Below are 22,278 nucleotides of genomic sequence, written 5' to 3' on the forward strand. Positions count from 1 at the left end.
AGCTTGATAGATGCTTTAAACAACTCAATCGAGTTTTGATCATTCGAGATGATTTCAACTTCAATCACAGAATACAATTGATCTGTTCAGCAGATTATTTGATAAATCGCCATTTATTTTACATCTTTGGAGGATTTGAGTTCTCCCAAATCAGCTATCTTCTTGTGAGTATTACATAAAAATAATATAAAAATTATATCAAAAAAATATCTTCTGCCATTTGCAGGTTATACTCGAGATCACATCACTCCTGTTGTTACTCATAGCCAATGCTGGTCTAGTTGATCGACATTGAACAAATCTTTGTCTTACAGTTTACGAGTTTCACAGTCAGGAAATCAAGTCTAAAATTATTCTAAAAGTTTCATTTGCTATGAATATTAGTGGATAATAGAAGTCGTATTTATGTTTTAAAATCTTTTTGAGCACCTTTAGCGTTAGCTTTTACTATGAAGGCCATACTCGAGTCTATCAAAAGCTCAAATTATGTGTAATTTACATTGATTTTTGTGAATTAAAGCATTACTATTCCCAAATTATTGAAGTCAATTGAAGTGCAATTTGAAATAAGTTGACTGTTAAAAGGACTGTTACTTTTCAAGCATTCTTACAACGAATACCGATAAAATTATTGATGATTATTAACTTGAATCTTCAGAAGATTAAAGGTTCAAATGTTGTCGTACTTAAAGCTCCTTGCTCCGTTCTGTGAATCTGCACAGAAAACATTTTGAAAATAACTCAGTTTTAAACGAGCTCCATCAACGTTCATTTCAAATCTAAGCAAATCGTCGAGGAGGAAAAGTCACTATGGGATCGTCTCTCAAGAAGCAGAATCAGCAAAATTACTTCGTACTTGGCATTCGTAGGTCAAATTTCCTCTTCTTGAGCCTTCAAATTACCCAAATAACTACACAAGTAATTTTCTATTAACTCTTAATGAATTAATTCCCTTCCTGAACAAAGTCAAACAAGTATAATTGGAAGTTTAATTTTGTTTGAATGAGCAGTAATAATCTTTCACAATGGATGCAGTTTCAAATTTTGACAGAAAACAATAAAAAATTCTCAAATAAACATGCGTTGCATTATAAGTAATTTACTCCATTTGAATAGATTCACCCTCTTAATTGACGGGAAATGTAACCGAAACGATCATTAAATAAAGTTTAATTTTTGAAAATTTTAATTTCAATATTTTTCAAAAAAATATATTTTATTGATGGAATAATGATCTCATGGAAATAACGGATTACTATGGATAATAAACAATTATCAAATGCTCCAGAAAATAAGTTTTAACCAAATCTGTTTATTTCATGGTGAATGTCGAGAGCAATATCACGAAAAATTGAAAGATCGATGCAACAGGCAGAACAATATTGTAACATGTAATAACTAAATAATGTAATAATTTTCCTGAATACTTTTCTTCATTTCGATTTCTTCTTATATTCCGGTTGTGCTTTTGTTTTTCTTTTGCTTATTGTTCTTGATTTCGAGCAATACGTTTATTGTTTCATTATTCATTAGAAGTTCCCATTATTTGTTCCTATATTATCGAGGGACCTCTTAGGTCACGATAATGACTTTAAAAGATTTTGTCTTTTACTTAGCAAACACTCGATTTGGTTGCAATGAATGTCACAATCAATCTTTAAGTTCAATCGAAAGTATCAGTTTTACGAAAAGTCAAAATGTAACTAAAACATTTGACATGGTAAAGAACAAGCCGGAAATATAATTATTTCGAGAAATAACTGCGAATCAAACGATGGTGAAAATGAAACGAAATTCACTGACCAATTACTTGACCAAATTTTCATTACTTAAGCTTGATTATTTAACTGAAAAACCGCCCAAGTACTACTTATTCATTCGTATCTTTGCAATATTCAATTTTATTGTTGTCGACACTAAATTCATCATTTTCATTACAGTTAAACTTGACCATAGAACTGCTCTCAACTTGGGAGATTACGCGATTAAATGGTCAAAACCTCATCACTTTTTGCTATTCATCAATATTCTTTGGCTTACCTGTGGTTTGTATACTATTTACTTATTCCAACGAACGAACGTTTCGCCGAAGAAACAATTCTGGGTCCAGTACTTATCCATTCTCGATGCTGATATTTCGGACTGGAAACATAATACCAAATCATTCATCATTAACCTTTTCTTTTGCGTTTTAAAGAGCAATCTATTTCTTGGTGCTGCGTTCAGTTGGGGTTTGTACATTCCAGTTCTCAGTGAAGTCGAATCGATCAAACAATTATTTTTCATCGGTCTTAATAGTTTCAATGGCGCTATTGCAGGCTACTGTTGCACTGCTTTGTGTGTTAACCTTTCGTTCATTTTTGCCTTCTACTCGTTAACCACGGGATTGAAGTACAGTAATCTTGCTTCGAGACTGAAGGAACAAACCTCAGCTCTTTCAGAGCCAAAAATTACTAACACAATAAGTCATGAACTGATTCAATTGCTAATCGAGAATCATAAGGCAAACTATTTCTGGACTCAATTGAACTCGATTGTTTTTCTTTGTACTTTCTTCCCTTTAATCCCTATTTTATACTTAATCTTCTTCGTACCTTTAACTAAATTCATCAAATTTTCAATGATCATTCTCGGCGCACTTAACTTTCTCTGTGGACAATCGATTACCTTTCTAAGTGGTAGTTTCGCTAAGACAAAGGTAAGCGTCACGATATGAATTCAATACAAATTTGCAAACACAAATTACTATTTCACTATTTATCGTTGCAGTTTGATAGATGCTTCAAACAACTCAATCGAGTTTTGATCAGTCGAGATGATTTCACCTTCAATCACAGAATACAATTGATCTGTTCAGCTGATTACTTGATAGATCGCCATTTATTTTACATCTTTGGAGGATTCGAGTTCTCCCAAATCAGCTATCTTCTTGTGAGTATTACATAAAAATAATATAAAAATTATATCAAAAAAAGTTTTTATCTTCTGTCATTTGCAGGTTATACTCGAGATCACATCACTCCTGTTGTTACTTATAGCCAATGCTGGTCTAGTTGATCGACATTGAACAAATCTGAGTCTAAAATCATTCTAAAAGTTTCATTTGCTATGAATATTAGTGGATAATAGAAGTCGCATTTGTGTTTTAAAACTCTTGTTGAGTACCTTTAGCTTTAGTTATTACGGTTAGGATTATACTTTTGTCTATCAAAAGCTCAAATTGTTTAATTTACGCTGAGTTTTGTGAATTAAAGCATTACTATTCCCAAATTATTGAAGTCAATTGAAATGTGATTTGAAATAAGTTTAGCTTTTCAAACTGTGACTTTTCATGCGATCTTACGGAGAATACCGATAAAATTATTGATGATAGGTTATAAACAGAAATTTCGATTCTTATTCTAAATTGTAAATATGCAAATCGAAAATTAGCTTGAACAAAAACGCTGACTGAACAGCGATATTAGCTTGAATCTACAATCAGAAGTCAGATTCAAATGTTACCATAGTTCAAGTTTTTTACTCCGTTCAATAAATCTGTTCAGGAAGCTTAAAGGTTAGTTTGCTGTTGTCTTGCTAAGTCGGGTAAATTTTCTGGTATTGAGGAGTTATCGAAGTCTGAATTTTGAACAGACTTCATTAACTTCATTCAATTTACAAACTGTTAATAATATTAATGACTTATGTATCCTTGAAGATATTTCTCGCTAAGAAATCAATTCTCAAAATTCAAAGTATAATTCGAAGTATGAATCGGTCTGAATAAGCAGTAATAATCTTTCACAATGGATGCATTTTTCAAATTTTGACAGAAAACAATAAAAAAATTCTCAAAGAAACATGTGTTGCATTATAAGTAATTTACTCCATTCAAATATCGACCATTTCTCGTCTAAATTATAGTTTTCCTCGCTAACTTTATTGTAGCAAGGAACCTCTTAATGATAATAACTTTAAAAGATTTTATTTTTTGTTATTAAATGCATAATTTGATCACAATGAAGGTCATAATCAATCTTTATGATCAATTAAAAAGTATAACTTTTGCTAAAGAAGTCAAAAAGTAACTCAATCATTCGACATTCATGGCGAAGAAGGGACCATAAGTAATTATTCAATAGATTCAATTATGTCAATAACTGCAAATCCAACGAAGATGATGCGAAATTCATTGACCAACTACTTAAGAAAATTTTCATTGCTTAAGCTTGATTACTTAACTGTAAAATCGCCCAAGTACTACTTATTTATTCGTGCCTTTGCAATTTTCAATTTAATAGCTCTCAACACTAAATTCATCATCTTTATAACAGTCAAACTTGACCATAAAACTGCTCTCAACTTCGGTGATTACGCGATCAACTGGTCTAAACCTCATCACTTTTTGTTATTCATTAACATTCTCTGGATTACCTGTGGTTTGTCTTCATTCTACTTGTTCCAACGAACGAACGATGCACCGAAAAAACAATTCTGGGTCCAGTACTTGTCCATTCTTGATGCTGATATTTCGGACTGGAAGCATAGCACCAAATCAATCATTATTTACCTTTTCTTTTTCACTTTAAAGTGCAATCTATTTCTTGGTGCTGCATTTAGTTGGGTTCTTTATATTCCAGTGCTCAGCGAAAGTGCATCGCTTAAACAATTGTTTTTCATTAGTCTTGGTAGTTACAATGGTGCTGTCGCAGGCTACTGTTGTACATCGATTTGTGTCAACTTCTCGTTCATATTTGCTTTTTACTCGTTAACAACTGGATTGAGGTACGATAAACTTGCTTCGAGATTTGCAAAGCAAGCTTCAACGCTTTCAGACCCAACAATTGTTGACACAATAAATAATGAATTGATTCAATTGTTGATTGAGAATCATAAAGCAAACTATTTCTGGACTCAATTGAACTCGATTGTTTTTCTTCTTACCTTTTTCGCTCTCATTCCCATTTTATACTTGATCTTCTTTGTACCTTTGACTAACTTCGTCAACTTTGCAATGGTTATTCTGGGCGCACTCAACTTTCTTTGTGGACAATCGATTACCTTTCTAAGTGGTAGTTTTGCTAAAACAAAGGTAAGCATTTCGATTCATTACAAACTTACAAACACAAATTATTGTTGTTTTATCGTTGCAGTTTGATAGATGCTACAAACAACTCAATCGAGTTTTGATCAGTCGAGACGATTTCAACTTCAATCACAGAATACAATTGATCTGTTCAGCTGATTACTTGATAAACCGTCATTTGTTTTACATCTTTGGAGGATTCGAGTTCTCCCAAATTAGCTATCTTCTTGTGAGTATTTTATTACAACAAAATTAAAATTTTATACAAAAGTTTTTTCTCTTCTGTTCCTTGCAGGTTATACTGGAGATCATATCACTTTTGCTATTACTCTTAGCTAATGCTGGTAGATGATCAGCATTGAACAGATCTGAGTCTTACAATCAGGAAATCGTCTCGTGATTTGGAAATCAAGTCTAAAATTACCTTAAATCTTTCATTTGCTAAATAAAATTTATGTTTCAAAAACTCTACCTAAGCAATTTTCACTTTCTTTCAGCGTTGGCTATCACTTGAGTCTATCACAAGCTTAAATTATGCATAACTTGCGCTGAGTATTGTATTAAGTTAAATCATTACAATTCTGAAATTGCTGAAGACGATTGAAACGCGGCTTGGAAACTGCTATCCTTATAATAATTTTGACATTTTAAGCAATGTGTTCATATAAATCCACGAGGAGATTTGATTTAATCTTCCACTAAATCATGATATTCTTGTCTTCGTGTTTCGCCGATGCGTTGACATCGCATTTTAATTAATTTAGGATAAACCAGTTTCTGTTCTGAGCAAACTATTAACGCAAGTACTTGTGCAATAGTTGATTTACCTGAGCCATTGCTATTCCGTGCATGTCTTTGCCTACTACCTAGAGTTCTTTGAATTTGCAGAGTGGCCAGTGGTATTGTTAGTCTGGATTAATCGAATCTTCGAATATTAATCAAATTTCGATCTTATTACAATTGTTTAAAGCTTGAAAACTTTTGTTCTTTTTGCTATTTTAAAACGGATATTGGTGCCAAGCTCAGCTTCTTAATCTTAAGCAAAATCAAAACGGATTGCCGCTAAAGAAGAAGAATTTGCATTCTTAGGTCAAATTACATATCTTTTAATCAATTTTGCATGAAACTCTTTTAAGAATTTTTCAAATTGTTACCATGAATTATTATAGAACAACTAATGAACTTTGTGGCTCTAAATCATTAAAATATCGACCAATTATTTTCTCTGAATCTTTGCTCATCTCATTAGATTAACTCCATTTTGATCAAAAGTCTAATATATCATGATTATTACTGAAAAAGTTTCTTCAAAGACAAAGAAGGTTAAAATTGAAGGTTAATCAATATTTACGATCAATTAAAAAGAATGAATTTCGAAATAAGATGAAAAATGAAAAAATGAAATTAAAACTTTAGCAATTGGCATTTGACATTAAAATCCAAAAGTGAATTCTCTGCAACTTCATTCCAATTGATCCAGTAACTATTAATCGAGAGAAACTAACAAAATGGCGAGAAACTCATTCACTAATTACTTGAATAAATTTTCCTTGCTCAAGCTTAATTACCTGGCCGTACAATCCCCATGGTACTTTGTCTTCTTTCGAGTTACTGTGATATTCTTACAAACTCTCATAACCATTAGATTCATAATTTTTGTAACCGTCAAACTTGAATATTCAACTGCACTCAACTCAGGAGATTACGCTGTTAACTGGCCCAAACCTCATCACTTCTTAATAATCATCAACATTCTTTGGTTTTTTTGCTATTGGTCTTCACTTTTCTTATGCCAGCGAACGAACATTTCACCGAAAAAAAGATTCTGGTTCCATGCATTATCCATTCTAGATGATGATATTTCTGATTGGAATAAAGAATCCAAATCGACTGTTATTTACTTCTTCTTTCACATTTTAAAGGCCAATCTATTGGTCGGTTCTTTATTTAGTTGGTGCTTGTATATTCCAGTGCTCATCGAAAGTGAATCGTTCGGACAATTTATACTTATTAGCCTTTCGGGTTTCAATGGTGCTGTTGCTGGTTACTGTTCCACTTCCTTTTGTGTTAACTTTTCATTCATATTTGCGTTCTATTCGTTCAATACTGGATTGAAGTATGAGAGGATTGCTTCGAGATTAAGTGGTCAAGTTTCCACTCGATCACATTCATCGATTCTCGACAGAATAAAAGATGATTTAATTCGATTGTTGATTGAGAATCATAAAGCAAACTATTTTTGGACTCAACTCAATTCGACCATTTTTCTTCTTACTTTTATCGCTCAAATTCCCATTTTATATTTGATCTTTTTTGTACCTTTAACTACCTTTACCAAGTGTTCAATGGTCATGTTAGGTATGCTCAACTTTCTTTGTGGCCAATCGATTACCTTGTTGAGTGGTAGTTTTGTTAAAACAAAGGTAATTTTACCAACTATTATTTGAATTTATTGAATCAAATTTTCTTTTCTGCCTTTATTATAGTTTAATGAATGTCATAAACAGTTTAATCGAGTTTTGATCAATCGCATTGATTTAGACTTGTATCATAAAATACATTTGATTTGTTCTGCTGAATACTTGATTGATCGTCAATTGTTTTACATCTTTGGCAAATTTGAATTCACTAACGTTAATTATCTTTTGGTAAGTTTTCAATTGAAGAAAAATGGCAAATTTTATTTCAAATCAAATTATTCTCCTCTTTTTCGATTCTCAGGTTGTTCTGGAAATGATATCACTCTTGTTGTTGCTCATTGCCAATGCTGGTTCTAGCTGATCCTTAATAACTCTCTTAATAATCTATTCGTTGCTACTCAGTGTTTCATTCGCACAGTGCACTTCTATCAATCGTATTTTCAAAATATGGAAAAGAAAGTTGATTGAAACTTTTGAATATTTAACAATGTAAATAATTGTGTGAATGTTTGTAATCACAGCTCAATTTGTCAAGCCATTTGTTCAAGATAAAATTATTTAAGTCATTAACCGATTCGATGACTATTGAAAAGTCAATTATGTTTTCTCAATCAAAAAATGAATCTTATATCGAAATGAAAAGTGAATCTGAGAAAAATCTGATTCTGGTAACTTTCTATGTTTCTTGAAACTTTTTCATAATTCATTCTTGCGAGCCTTTACCGTGCTTAATCAGTACAACTTGAACGCAAATTGAACTTTGCTTAATCCAATGTTTGAATAATGTTTAACTCGAATCAATCAACGATTTATAAATTTTTACCTTCAAATCCCATTTGAAGCAAAACTCAAATTGCTTTTGAATGCAATAGATGGCAGCTCAAAAAAACCCAAAAATGGATATTAGTTAATTAAAAAAAATAAATTATTGAATTTGCTCTAAACAGTAACTTTTTATCGTTACTTATCATTTTAACTCAAATATCTTTAACCTGAAGCACTTTTGAACATCGATGAACAAGCGATATTGATTTATATTCAATATTTCTGAAACCTAAATGAATGGAAACTTGATTAATCAAGACGTCCATGAAATTATTGATACGAATATTGAGTACATTGATATTTAAACCACATGTTAAACACGATCGAGTAATGAAAGTATCACAATTAATAAGTTAACCAATTATTGTTAAACTTTAAAACAATAAACGAACATAAGAAATAACAAAATGTCCCAAATATTTAACGATGTTAAGTAACTCAAATTAATATTTGAACTGAAAAGAGGAGGGAAACTCGTTTACATCTTAAGAGAAAGTAAATGGTTAAAGATTTGTTCATTTGCCACCCTTTGAATTGGTTCAATTGTTTATTGTTGGTAAACCGTTTAGGCTCAAAAGTTAGTTTCCAATCAAACTATGGTTTCCATTTATCAATGTGATTTTAAATTCAATTTCCAGTGTTAATCAGTGACCATGAAAGTAAATTGGATATTCAATGTGATCTGTGTTTCGGTGTTAATTTCAAAATCACTTGTTGAGTGTTCAATGAATTTTGCTGTTCAAGTGCCACCATTTTCCTTCAACATGCCTCGCTATCGGATGCCACCAATGAAAATGACAATGGTTATGAATCATGATCCAGACTCTGATCATGTTAACCTCGCATTTCCAGGAATGACAATAACAAACAGTCCAGATAATTCAATTATAATCAAGTTAGTATAAATGTTCCTTTTTATTCCGCAAATAGATTTAAGTTTGACCAGTTAACATGATGTTGAGTGAATGAATGAAACAAAAACTAAAATGGCTTTCGGATTTATAGCGGTTTCAATGTTAATCCAACAGCTTATTTGAGTTTCGACCCTAAGCCGGACTCAAATGTTAATTCCTTGTCTAGTATTCCAGGTGTAATTGGGTTACCTACCTACTGTTAGTGATTAGTATACCTTAGTCATTTGAGTGCAAAGGATAAAAACTGTTTCAAAGCAAACATCATCAAAGAGGCTCCATCTTTTAGTTTCGTATAAACTCATTAACCAGGATTAGCATTGCTTTTGTTTACCAAATCATGCTCAAATGACTCGACTAATAGACGACACATAAAAGGTTCAATTTACAGCAAACAGGAAACTTTTTAATCGTCAAATGAGCAACAGTGAAATGACAAGTCGAGAAACTGTTTAATGATCGACTTTGCACTTTAGCCAAGTTTCCAAGTCAATCAATGAAAATATTTTTGCTTTTTATTCAAAAAACATTAAAAAACCTCGAAAAGACAGAAAATTGAACTCAACTAAACTGAAGACCTTTGACCCGAAGAACCTCGAAGTTTCCAGAGCTTTTTTTGTTTACCTTTCACATTCTGTCCCCTTTCTTTAGAAGACAAAAATGGTCATTTTTTGGACAAAAAAGTTCTTCTAAATTGTTTTCAAGGTTGTTAGGTACAGCCTGAGGGTCACTTAGAGGAAAGGTTAAACACTGACCAGGGTTTTCCCAAGACATTAGCCTAAAGGCTTTTAAAGGTAAACCATTGAAAAGGGCAGAGAATGAAGAAAAAAGAAGAGAAAAGTTTTCTTTCTGTTGGTCAACCAAGGTAATTATGCAAAGTAAATGTTGGTAAAACCAAGTTAAGGCCATTCAAGTTTGTACTTTGATTTAAATGATCGACAATCTGATTAAAAGAATGAATGAAAATGGAAAAAGTAAATTATCTAATCAGAGATTGAACGCTCAATTTGTTTTCCTTTTCAGTGAAAACAGTTCTACAGATTTATCTGGTTCCAATAGACCTTATCATCAACTGCGTCCTTCACCTTCAAGTCCAATGGCTTATCGTCGTAAATTGTACCGAATGCGTGGACTTAAATACGATAGAAATTATTTTGCGAAAATTGGCCAAACTGTTTCGATTCCTTACCTTTTGGTTAAGCCTCAATTCACTCCAGTCAAGCCAACAATCAAATGTCCAAACTGTTATTCAAATGCACAGAAAATAGCTCATCATCATCACCATGTTTTTCATGAGAAAAGCAGAAACTTGAATAAACTGAAATCTGGTCAAACCTTTTCACCGAACATGAATCTTCGGACTCCACTGAAGTCTTTCAATGGAGTGTCAACAATTCAAATTAATCACAGTTAACTTATTAACTTTTTTAATGCTCAACTCATCCGATTATCACTTGAAAGATGAACAAGAATTGAAAATTGTTCATTTTCTTGCCTTTGATCAACATTTAACTTGATTATAAATGATTAAATGCTCACAGAGTCATGAATAAACACAGATAAGAAGCTTAAATTGATCAGAATTGACATAATTATTTAATTTATTCATCTAGTTTGGAGCCTTACATTTAATTACTCAAGATTATGCTTCACTTCACCTAATGCATTTGATCATTAATTTTAATCTGGTTAAAATGCTCTTCATTAGTATATATTCATCTAGAGAATGATAAATTTAATTTAAATTATGATCAGTAAATTTAGTTGATAAGGTCAAGGTTAATCTGGAAGCTTGAAAATATTGAATTCTAATTGAAATAAAATATTAAAACTATTTTCACCATAAAGAGCGTAATTAAATTTTGTAAAAAAATACTTTTTAATAATAACCTTTAATTTGTTTTTATTTCAAGTTCAGTTTCAATTATAATTAACTGTAAATTTAAGTTAAATAAATGTGTTTATTAACACCTTGGGCTTCAATTTGATATTAAAGTCAAATGTTGGAAGCTCGATGAATCATAATTCAATTTTTAATTTATTTATTTCTCAATTTGGATTGATTGTAAAACCAATCAATGCGTTTGTATTAAAAGGCAAATGAAAAAACAATGGAACTTCCATTATGACAATAAATTAATGAGCGTGACATTGATATGAATAAACATAAGAAATGAAAATATAAATTAAACAGATATTTTACAGGTGAATTGGGTTACTTAAAAAGGTACAGTAATCAAGGATTAAAGCTTGATTTACAATTGATTCTTTTCATGGTTTCCATCTGAAAAATTTCAGTTCAACCCGTAATTTTGACTTTCAATTATGATCAGGATTATTTGCTCAATATGAGAAGGCTGAGAATGAGATTAATGAAGTAATGATGAAGTAGATGAACGGAGCAACCAGGTTAAGATAGACTGTGGGATGAGTAAAGGAAAGTCCTTTTACCATTACTCCAATAAAAGCTTCAGGTGAAGTTGAAAAAGGTGTGAAATAACGGAAAGATCTCATGTAATAAGGTAAAGCTTCGTAAGGCCAAAGGACACCTCCGACAAACATGCAGGCCAACATGAAACCAGTGGTAAATATGAACATGTTACCGATGCCGGACGAGAAAAGGGCACAGATGAAAGTGGATGTGATTCCAGAAGCTACTTGAAGCAACAGAATAAAACAGGCAAGAACAATTGAACCTTGGCAGGGAACTTTGAGTATGTATAAAAGAAAGAGGAAAAGTGTAACAACATGGACTCCTGTGGTTACAAAGTAGACCACGAAATGTCCAATAAGTAGTTGGTTGGTTGTTATACCAGCAGCATAATTGCGTTCAAACATATTGTCCAGTTTTTCTCTCATTAAACTGAATAATGAAAAGTTGACTGAATGCACAAAAACAAGGTAAACGGTGAAAACGGGTAAAATGAATTGATATACACCAAATATATCATCATTGTTATTCATCAATTGTTCAATACGATCGGCATCATTAGCAGGATTGACAAGGTCGGGTGGTCCATAGATTATATCTCCTAATTGAATAGGTAAGTCAGTCAGTTTAGGGTTCAAAGCAAGTTGATGAGCTGCTTTCAGAGTAAATTCCCGATAAGCAGATAGTAAATATCGGAATATTGTTATTACTAAGACAATGTTGGTATGGTCACCATGAAATGTGATTAGAGATGAATTTAATTGTTGACTTAGTCTATTAACAATGCTTCCATTAGCATAATAATAGCCATTATTATCGTCAAAAGGCACAAGTTTGGATCGAATTGTGGCAGAAAAATTTGCCCCAATATGGATAAACCCGTGAATTATCCCTTTCTTCGTGGAATCTATAGCGAGATCAAGACTTTGATAGGGTCGAATATTTAAATGAGCAGGATTAATTGATTGCAGGAAAAGTAGACTTTGATTAGCAGGTTTCTCATCGTTGATTAAACCTAATCTTAATCCTCGAGGAGTCCGTCCATAGAATAGTCCATAAATTGTTATGATGAAAAATAAAATTAACCCTGATCCATAAAAAGCAGGTTTCATTTTGTAAAATCGTAAAAAAATCCTGTTCATAACAGCTTTCTGAATTCGCCAATAATCGGAATTGGTAAACATTGATGATAATGACCAGGTTGATGAAGAGGGTGAAGAGGAAGAGTGGTTAAAGGATTCAACTGAATTGGATTCAGTAACATTATTGTTATTATGCACCGATGGAATAGATAATGCTTTTCGCATTTTGTCTTCTCTACAGAGACAAGCAAAAGTTTCTTCTAAGGAAGATGTATTGTATTTTGTGATGATACGAGAAGGATTATCTTCTTCTAAGATTCGACCTTTTCTCATAAAACCGACCACATCGGCTCGTCGAGTTTCTTCAATGTAGTGAGTAGTTATAATAACAGTTGCACCAAAGGTGGATGTTAAATAGTTGATGTAGCTCCACATTTTTTCTCGTAAAAGAGGATCAACACCAACTGTGGGTTCATCGAGGATCAGTAATTTAGGTCTATGAAGAACTGTGCATGCAAATGATACTCGACGTTGTTGTCCACCACTAAGATCACCAATCAACCGGTCACCAGAAGGAAGTTCAAGTAATGCTAGTAGAGATTTAATACGTTTAATCATTTCACCGTTTGATAAACCATGAATATGCCCAAAGTAAACGAGCATTTCAATGATGGTTAAATCACTATTAAGAGCAACATCTTGAGGCATATAACCAATATTTGGTCCAGGAATACCTAGACCAGGCGAACCTGGTTCTAATCCAAACACTTGGATGCATCCCGAAGTTGGCTTTTTATATCCCACAAGAACACGAAGGAAACTAGTTTTACCACAACCAGAGGGTCCAATAAGACCGTAAACACTTCCACTTGGTACTAACAAGTTTAGATCATTTAAAATGGTTTGATGAGCAGAACGAATGTAAACAACATTTCGAGCTTTAACGGCGGCAATTGATTTACTTTCAACAATCCCACCAGTTCCTTGCGGAATCATTGTTGAATAACTGGCGGTAAAAAGAGATGACCCAATGAAAAAAAGAGAAAGTCAGTTTTGAACAAGTAAAAAGTGGTTCTATGTCAAACGATGAGTACCCGGTTAAAGGCCCAAATGACATGTTTTCAAGCAGTACACTTACTTTTATTTTTAGACACTTTCCAGGTTTGGAGGAAGTCAATGTTTGGCCAGATTGGCTCCTTTAACCAACTAACTGGTTATAAGTTGGGGAGGGAAAACCAACAGTATAGAGTCCAAAGAGTAGAGAAAGAGAGAGAGAAAGAAAGAGAAAGAAAGAGAAAGAAAGAGAAAGAAAGAGAAAGAAAGAGAAAGAAAGAGAAAGAAAGAGAAAGAAAGAGAAAGGGAAAAAGAAAGAGAAAAGAGAAAAATAAAAAAACTTATTTAGTTTGAGTTAAGAGGACGCCACAAGTAAAGAGTTCAATGTCATTGGATAAAAAACCAAAATTGGCTTTTGCCTCAACATTTGAATCCTTGACAATTAAAATGAATACTCGAAGCAATTTATCGATAATCAGTTAATCGTCTGATAAAACCTGAAATAAATGATTTAAAGAGATTGTAATTGGATCAAAAACTTGTTCACTGATCATGAACTCTTTTCTGGTCGTACGCTTGATCAACATTCATCACTAATAACGGTTGTACTATCATGGTCATAGCGAGAAGCGAAGATTTAATTACAACTTGATAAATAGTCAAATTTCCCGATTTCGAGATAGAAAGTCAACACGGATTCCGTAAAAATGACAACCGATATCATTTGTAGATGAGAAACACCAAAATGTTGTAATCAATCACCATGAAGACCTTCAACAATAAGGGTTATTGCATGGTAACTTGATCATCAACATGCCCAAGCAAGTTCAACATCGTTAACCAAATGAAAATTGTAGACTCAATGTTTAGCAAAAAAATGTTGATCCAACAAAGCGCTTCTTGCATTTCTTTGTACTCAAGGTAAGAATAAAATGTTCCAGGTTCATTGTTCCTTGAGGCAAAATTGACTGAAAAAGCGAGATTCTCTATTGATTCAGTAGACAGCAACCGTAGTAAATTGTAACCGGTTACTTACCAGGTAACTATTCCTGAAAAGACCAACTTTTGAACAACAAGAAGCAAATATTTTCCCTTTGCTTTGAATTGAAAAAAAACCAAAAACAAAGTTTTTCCATTTTTTAGGAAATTAATGCTTTCAATTGACCAGCCAATTAGAAATAAAACCGTCTCATGATGAATAAAAAATCGAATTTTCTATTCACCATTTCTCAAAATTTCCCGTCAACATTCATACGGAATGAATCTTCACGTGAGAAAAGTTAATCTTACCTTTACATTGCTATTATTAGCTGCATTCAATAGTGAAATTGAGTTTAAGTCGAAGTTTGAATTTGTACATTAGTTGAATATCAAGAATTTTCTTGAGTTTTTTGAGGTTTTGAAGGTTGAAATTGTTGAGTTTAAGATGTGAAAATAATGTGCGACTGACGATGCTTTTGATGATTCAATCGAAATGAAACTGTTGAGCTACAAATTATTTTATTAATTTCTTTTGCTACAAGTTTTGATTAATTTGTTGGAAACAAATTGATTCAAACATTTGTCTAGAGCATTAACAATTTGATCAACTAAAACAATCGACAATCAGCTTTGCCATTGACAATTATTACTCAACCAGCACCAGCATTGGCAATGAGTAATAGCAAGTGTGATATAATTTCCATGATAACCTGAGAATTGGAAAAAAGGAAAGAAAAGTTAATTTTCCAAAGAGTTTCATTAAACACTCACCAGAAGATAATTAATGTGAGTAAATTCAAATTGTCCAAAGATGTAAAACAAATGGCGATTAATCAAGTAATCAGCTGAACAAATCAATTGTATTCTATGATAAAATGTTAAATCATCTCGACTGATTAAAAGACGATTAAGCTGTTTATGGCATTTGTCAAGCTAAAGAAACAAAAGAGTAAACACAATTTTCAATATTCAATGAAATCGTAAAGACAACAATTACCTTTGTTTTGGCAAAACTACCACTAAGAAAGGTAATCGATTGGCCACAAAGAAAGTTGAGCGCACCCAGAATGACCATTGAAAACTTGGTAAAGTTGGTCAAGGGTACAAAAAAGATCAAATATAAAATGGGAATTTGAGCGATAAAAGTAAGAAGAAAAATGGTCGAATTGAGTTGAGTCCAAAAATAGTTTGCTTTATGATTCTCAATCAACAACTGAATTAAATCATGATTTATCGAGTCAATGATTGTTGGATCGGAAAGAGTCGAGACTTGTCTCCTCAATCTCGATGCAATTTTATCGTACTTCAAAGCAGTGGTTACAGAATAGAAGGCGAATATAAAGGAAAAGTTGACACAAAAAGCAGTGCAACAGTAACCCGCAATTGCACCATTGAAACCTGAAAGGTTGATGAAAAAAAATTGTTCTGTTGAATTGCTTTCAATGAGCACTGGAATATACAAACACCAACTGAATGCACCGCCAAGAATGAGATTGGACTTTAGATTGTGAAAGAAAAGGTAAATGACAACTGCTTTGGTTCCTCTTGTCCAGTCAGGAACATCACCCTCCAGAATGGATAATGAATGAAACCAGAATTGTTTTTTGGGTGAAACGTTTGTCGATTGAATCAAGTTGAAACAGATGAAACCACACAAAAGCCAAAGAAGGTTAATCGAGTGTAAAAAGTGATGAGGTGCACCGAGGTTAATGGCGTAATCGCCGAGCAAAAGAGCAGTCGAAGGACTGAATGGTTCTAATATGAATATAAACCCTTTGAATAGTGCCATTACCAGAAAGAAAAGGCTGAATATTTGAAACAGGAAACAGTTCCATGAAGTCTGTGTTGGCAGATAATGTAAGTTGAGAAGAGAAAATTTGTTGAGATAATTGGACAATGATTGGCCTGATTGTTCCATCACCAACTTCATGGTTCTGTTGAGAGTCGAATGTGAAAATTATCTCACTTTTGTTTTTTCTTTCACTTTATTTTCGAAACTTATTTTTCTACTTTTCACTTTTACTCTTCTTTTTTAATTGATCATGCCTTTTCATGATAACCTTCAATTGCTTAATTTTTTTGTTTAATTTTTCGGTAATGATCCAAGTTTTGAGAATAGTTTCGTTTTATTGTTTCATTGAGCAAAAATAATGAAAAGGCAGACAAGTGATTGCATGTGAAGATGAAAAGTTGAGACAACGAGAAGTAAACTAATCTAATCTACTTTTTAATTTGAAAACAACCATTTGATGAACGACCATCATTAGAGGCAGAAGTTCGTTTGATGGACTTTATTGATCTATTCAGATACAATGTATTATAAGGTTTATTTTTCCAGTTGATTGGAAAAAACAGATTTAAAAGTCAGTTAATGAACAACAAAATTGTATACCAATACTGATACAGTTGCATATTAAGAGATCAGTGAGTTTTGTCATGAAATTCATTAAAGATATTACAAGTTCTGCGATTTCATGACTTTACCAATTTTTTGGTTTTATTTCATTTTTTTATAAACATTACTTTCAGCTAGCTTTAATAGGTTAAACTAGAAACCTCAGATCTTGAAATTAATGAAACCTAAATTTTCGATCCATTTTCAATGTTCACCTTCAATGAAAAATTCAAGGGATTCAAGTGTCAATTTATTCTGTTGAATATTTGATCGATAAATTGTGAAATTCAATGAATTGACCGTAAGAATAATTCACATTGAGTAAATCATGAAAACTTGAAAAAGCTAATTGCGATTAAAATTGAGTGACTTTGTCTCTTTACTGTTTCAGCAAACTCTTACACTCATTCACCCAATCACATTTACCTCTTGAGATGTTTTCCAATGCGATTGAACAAAAAAAGTGGAAAATTTCAGGAAACCTTGAATTAAACGATAAGATAGTTAATCAGTTAATCCTTTATCACATTTTCAAATTGGATCAATTGTTACCCTTTTGTGCCTTCAATCTCTAAAAATATCACTAGACGAGCAAAACCAGAAAAAAAGTCGATTGATAAAGAACCCAAAAAAATTGCGATTCAATTTAAAGCAAATTTTTTATCAAATCTTCAAGTTTCCTTCATCAAGCTTAAAGATTAAATTAAAGGTTAAACCAGAAAACAAGATTAAATGAGTTGTCATGAAGATGGCAGCATGAAAGTGAAAAGATGTGAGATAAAGGTTGAATTGAGCATTTTATTTGTTAGTTTTAATACCCAATAACAGATGTCTCTTGATTACCTTGATTGATTGAATGTGAAATGCGGAAGTAAAGTTCGAGAAATAACCTTGAATAAATGCAATGGTAACAGATGCATGGTAACGAACCCTTTCTTTCCTTTACTTTCTTTTCTCCAGTCTTTCTCTTTCTCTTCATTCTTCCATCATCTTCATTCTCATCTTGTCTTCAAATTTCGATTGAGTCTTGCGCTATTTCCTAACCATTCGATTCACTATGGTTACCATGAACAGTGAATACGGAACAGTCTCGAGTCTGTCTTCACCATTGGATCCCAAATAAACTTTGGGGTTTACACAGCAAAATACCAGTTATCAGGAACCATTTTATTTTCATTCTAATCACAGTTACAGAATTATTGAATAATACAAATTGTCGCCCAATTGTCGATCAACTATAAAAGCGTCAAAGTGACTGATAATCAAGCAAAAGTGTATCACTGGAACGTGTGGAGGTGGGAGGTTGGAGACAATATCAACAACAACAACAACAACAGCAACATCAACAGTAACTGCAACAACAGTAACAACCATCAAACCATGAAGTATAAAGTAAAGATACAAAATTATCTGAAGGAATCTGGTTCCAAAAGTGGGACTCAAAGTGAATTAAATGAAAACTCAAAGGTCCAACATCTATTCAATGTTGAATCGATGGTTGATAAAAGTGCCAGACTTTCCATGGTTGAAGGTAATTCAGGACATGATTCAATGAAAGACTGTGGTAGCTGTGCAAGCGGTGAAAGCTCACCAGTTTCAATAACTGATAAAGTTGATGTTGACTCTTCAACCTTAAACAATGTTGATCAAAGAACTCGAAAGCCTCAATGTGCTCGTTGTCGAAACCATCAAGTTCAATCTGATCTTAAAGGTGAGTTTGTCCCTTTGATTGGGTTAAGTAAAGAAGAGAAATGACAATTTATCTCTTTTATTTCTTTCTTTCTTTTCTTACTTTTTCTCTTGCAATTTTTTCTCTTTCGATTTCCTTGTTTCTTCATTTTAATCAATCAACTCGACAATCTTGAAAGTCTATTCATTCAATACAAGCGATGATATTTTATGTTTGTTGATGAGGAACAAGCAAACTTGATGTGCTTCACTACAGCCTATCAGATGACACAATGTCTTCTCTGTTCACTATCACAGTCACCATGATCATGAATCTCACTGATTCAATCCATCAGATAATTAGTCTATCCAGAAATAGCTTATCAACAGCCATTTCCAGAGCAATAAAGAGTTAAACATTTACTCGCAATTATCACAAATGCATTAAATCAATTTAACTTGCAACTGACAACCAAATGTCTTTCATTTTTGCGCCAATTAATTGTTCATTTAAAAGTCAATTTTCTTTTCGATTTCACCTTTTAAGATTTAATCAACGAAATTGCAACTTCTAAACATTTAGATTTTCCTCTTTAGATAAGCTTGACCGTTTTGACCCTTAACTTAATCAATTTTAAGCAATTTTTCATAATCAATTGAGTTGTTAAGATGTAATCATTTAATCTTGAGTTGATACAAAATTGAAATAAAAGCTGAGAAAATTTTCATCAATCAAAGAATATGGATTTTTAATTGTCAAATGATTCGATTGATTGCATGCTTGTCTAATTGTTTAACAATGGTTTACTGTTTATGTTTTAATTTCAGTTTCATGTTGTTACTAAAGTTGATGAAACTTTCGTATAACGTTTTAATCATTAAGCAAATCTTTTGTTCCCATGTTGCTTGTAAATCTTGAAGAAGCTTCTGTTGAACTTTCACTAAATCTTGAAGGTATTAATTAACATTTCATTTGATAACGATGATTATTTAAAAGTCAAACTCGATCTAATCAAGTGGATTTAAACGATAGCATTTTAAGCAGTTTGCTTGTGATTGGTAAACTGTTTCCAGTCTCTAATTAATTGCTTTTAATTTGAAATCTAAAGTGACCTTCAATGTCAGGCAAAAACGCCATTCAACTATTTTATCATTACATTTTAATCGGTTATCTTCAACTTGCAATGTCTTTTTGGTTAATTTGGTTATGATAATGGTTGCTGATTAAAGTTATTAATTTCTAATCAGATTAGTGTTTCTAATAATAGCATGCAAACGTAGTTGGCTCATTTCGTTGGGCGCCATCTAACAATTATCAGATTTGTTTAAATCCATTTTTCGTTTAATCTGGAAATTTCAACGTTTCATCTTTTCCATCGCAACATAATTTATTCATGAACTAGTAACTAATAACTTCCTCTAACGATAAGATTAAAGTAGATTAAGAGTGGACACAACATGACGATGTCTTGAATTATTTCTTTGAATAACAATTAGGACTTTCAATCTTTCACAACTTCCATTCCAAACAAAGAATAATTTTTAAAGCGCTTTTCGATATTGAATGGCAGTAGTATAGTGGGCTGCTTCTATACTACTAATGTCGATGGAGTTCAGAAATGATAGATCCTTTCAGAAGTTGGAGAATTTTGCAAATCGAATTTGGAACTCGGACTTTCCATTGTTAATTAACGACTGATCTTTATTAATGCGAATCTCGAATCTCGAATCTCAATACAATCGAATCAGTTCATAAGCAGTCTTTTTGCAAAACTTGTTAATTTCAAATTCTTATCATGAAATTGATTAAAAGTTCTTTCTTGAATAGATTTGAGATGAATTTTGGAAAATTTTTTAGGACGAAAAATCCTCGATCTTGAATTGAACTCGAATCTGGATGAATCTTTAAACTTTGAAACTTGTCTCTTCTATTTCATTCTAGTTCCTTAGTCTGAATCAATAACTGAAACCACCAAATGGTTCATGAGACAAATTTAGTTACATTTGATTGTTCATTTATCATTTGTCTCGACGAAAGAAAACATTTTTTTAAAAAATTCTAATGTTAATCTCATTCTTTTGAATCAACTGAATGATGACACTTTTCATGTAATCATCCAAATCTTATTTGCAATTTGCTGTTCAAATAGTTTCTTGTTTTTTGACAAATTTTCTGATGAACTGTAAATAGAATGAAATATTGAAAAGGAAAATGAATATATTCGAAGAGGGAAAAAACTATTTTCATGTGAAGTATTACATTAGACGAAAGCATGAGTCAAGAGAAATGATTTGATGTAATTGACATTTAACTCGATTTCGAGTGAACGAAAACATTACCAATCAAATTGATTCCAATAGTAAAAGATGCAAATTGAAGAAACTTTTTTCTCTTTTTTTTTCGATTCTCGATTAGATTCTTGAAGAGAAAGGAAAAAAAGTTTGAGTTTTGCAAAATCCTTTCGATACTTTTAAGAATATCATTTCTCTATTCTCTCAGTTTCCTGTAAATTATTGCCCTGACAACTATCAACATCCATTGATTGTTTTCATCATGGAAAAGGTTCTTCTTCTTTTTCGATATTCTTATTCACTTGATTCATGGTGTGTTTAAGAGGATCAATGGCACTGAATAGTTTTGATGGAAAAAAAGTAAGAAGAAGAAGCAACACAAAAATATCATGCAGTTTCCATGGAACTGGCTGTTCTTTTATTCAAACTTGTTTAGCCTTTAGTTGAATGAGAAACGTTAAAGTGATAATGATGATGATTAAAGTATAAGGAAAATTGGGCGACATTCGAGCATCAAAGTAACTAATTATCTTGTCTAATTCATTTTTCTGTTTCTTTTTTATTCGATTGGCATCAATATGCTCATGAGTTTTGATCATTAAAAGTAAATCTTTCTTATTCTCCATTCTGTTTAACCTGAAAGAACATTTATTGTTTCCTAAAATATCGACTTTGATTGATCAATAATTCTTAATGAACACAACTATCATTATGTTGACCCTAAAAACGAAGCGAAAACATTTCATTGTTAATAATCTGGAGAAAGAGTAATTGTCTGATTAACTGTCAACACAAAAACAAGTTCAACTTGGCGTTTTTTAAACATTGTATTAACGAGAAGACCATTGAAATGTACATTAGCCTAATCTAGTCCATTGGTATTTCACTTTCGCTCCACTAACTTTGTAAAGGCAGTTAACGATTGTGATCAAAGTTGGACAGTTGATTAAGTTTCTTGTGAAATGTCAGTTTTAATTTAGACTGAACCAGACAAAAGATAATTGCAAAGTGACCATCAGTCTGATCAGTTCAAGAATTAACTTTTGGAGTTTTGCAAATTCTCGTTGCACAGTCGATTCGAAAACGAAAAGTCTCATCTGAAATGCCTAATCACATTCATCTATGCATACAATCTGTAAAGTATCAAATTTTGAG

The 22,278-nt window shown here is 32.2% G+C and overlaps 5 protein-coding genes and 2 long non-coding RNA genes across 8 annotated transcripts in view; 5 read left to right on the plus strand and 2 right to left on the minus strand.

The window, feature by feature from the left end:
* The first annotated feature begins 1,726 nt into the window (after positions 1–1,726).
* On the plus strand, positions 1,727–3,278 carry LOC149093120 (uncharacterized). The gene is made up of 3 exons (XM_089268631.1): positions 1,727–2,698; positions 2,770–2,931; positions 2,999–3,278. Exons 1-3 carry the CDS (start codon positions 1,775–1,777, stop codon positions 3,065–3,067), a joined length of 1,155 nt encoding a protein of 384 aa, XP_089124757.1. The 5' UTR covers positions 1,727–1,774; the 3' UTR covers positions 3,068–3,278.
* Positions 3,279–4,006: 728 nt separating this feature from the next.
* On the plus strand, positions 4,007–5,507 carry LOC112539579 (uncharacterized). The gene is made up of 3 exons (XM_025162279.2): positions 4,007–5,071; positions 5,133–5,294; positions 5,361–5,507. The coding sequence occupies exons 1-3, from the start codon at positions 4,130–4,132 to the stop codon at positions 5,415–5,417; spliced, it is 1,161 nt and encodes a 386-aa protein (XP_025018047.2). The 5' UTR covers positions 4,007–4,129; the 3' UTR covers positions 5,418–5,507.
* Positions 5,508–6,584: 1,077 nt separating this feature from the next.
* Positions 6,585–8,153, plus strand: LOC149093121 (uncharacterized). The gene is made up of 3 exons (XR_016200312.1): positions 6,585–7,488; positions 7,552–7,713; positions 7,787–8,153. It is a non-coding gene; the product is annotated as an uncharacterized LOC149093121 (long non-coding RNA).
* Positions 8,154–8,702: 549 nt separating this feature from the next.
* Positions 8,703–11,191, plus strand: LOC107369059 (uncharacterized). The gene is made up of 2 exons (XR_016199494.1): positions 8,703–9,205; positions 10,245–11,191. It is a non-coding gene; the product is annotated as an uncharacterized LOC107369059 (long non-coding RNA).
* A 55-nt stretch (positions 11,192–11,246) lies between these two features.
* Positions 11,247–13,997, minus strand: LOC107369205 (ABC transporter G family member 23-like). The gene is made up of 2 exons (XM_015937136.3): positions 13,873–13,997; positions 11,247–13,740 (listed from the first exon to the last, which is right to left on the minus strand). Exon 2 carries the CDS (start codon positions 13,728–13,730, stop codon positions 11,565–11,567), a length of 2,166 nt encoding a protein of 721 aa, XP_015792622.1. The 5' UTR covers positions 13,731–13,740; positions 13,873–13,997; the 3' UTR covers positions 11,247–11,564.
* Positions 13,998–15,270: 1,273 nt separating this feature from the next.
* On the minus strand, positions 15,271–16,802 carry LOC112539580 (uncharacterized). The gene is made up of 3 exons (XM_025162280.2): positions 15,766–16,802; positions 15,540–15,701; positions 15,271–15,478 (listed from the first exon to the last, which is right to left on the minus strand). The coding sequence occupies exons 1-3, from the start codon at positions 16,696–16,698 to the stop codon at positions 15,419–15,421; spliced, it is 1,155 nt and encodes a 384-aa protein (XP_025018048.2). The 5' UTR covers positions 16,699–16,802; the 3' UTR covers positions 15,271–15,418.
* Positions 16,803–17,985: 1,183 nt separating this feature from the next.
* Positions 17,986–22,278, plus strand: part of LOC107369186 (uncharacterized) — a 58,886-nt gene continuing 54,593 nt past the window's right edge. For both annotated transcript variants that reach the window (XR_016200322.1, XM_015937113.3), the window contains exon 1: positions 17,986–18,874. Coding sequence is in view for 1 of the 2 variants with exons in the window: in XM_015937113.3 (XP_015792599.1) it covers positions 18,544–18,874 (331 nt within the window). In the remaining variant the exon portion in view is untranslated. The remainder of the gene's footprint in view (positions 18,875–22,278) is intronic.

This window comes from Tetranychus urticae, chromosome 3 (genome assembly GCF_039701765.1).
Source record: "Tetranychus urticae isolate SD_2017Ah chromosome 3, NJAU_TeUrti_SD_1.0, whole genome shotgun sequence".
Lineage (NCBI taxonomy): Eukaryota > Metazoa > Arthropoda > Arachnida > Trombidiformes > Tetranychidae > Tetranychus > Tetranychus urticae.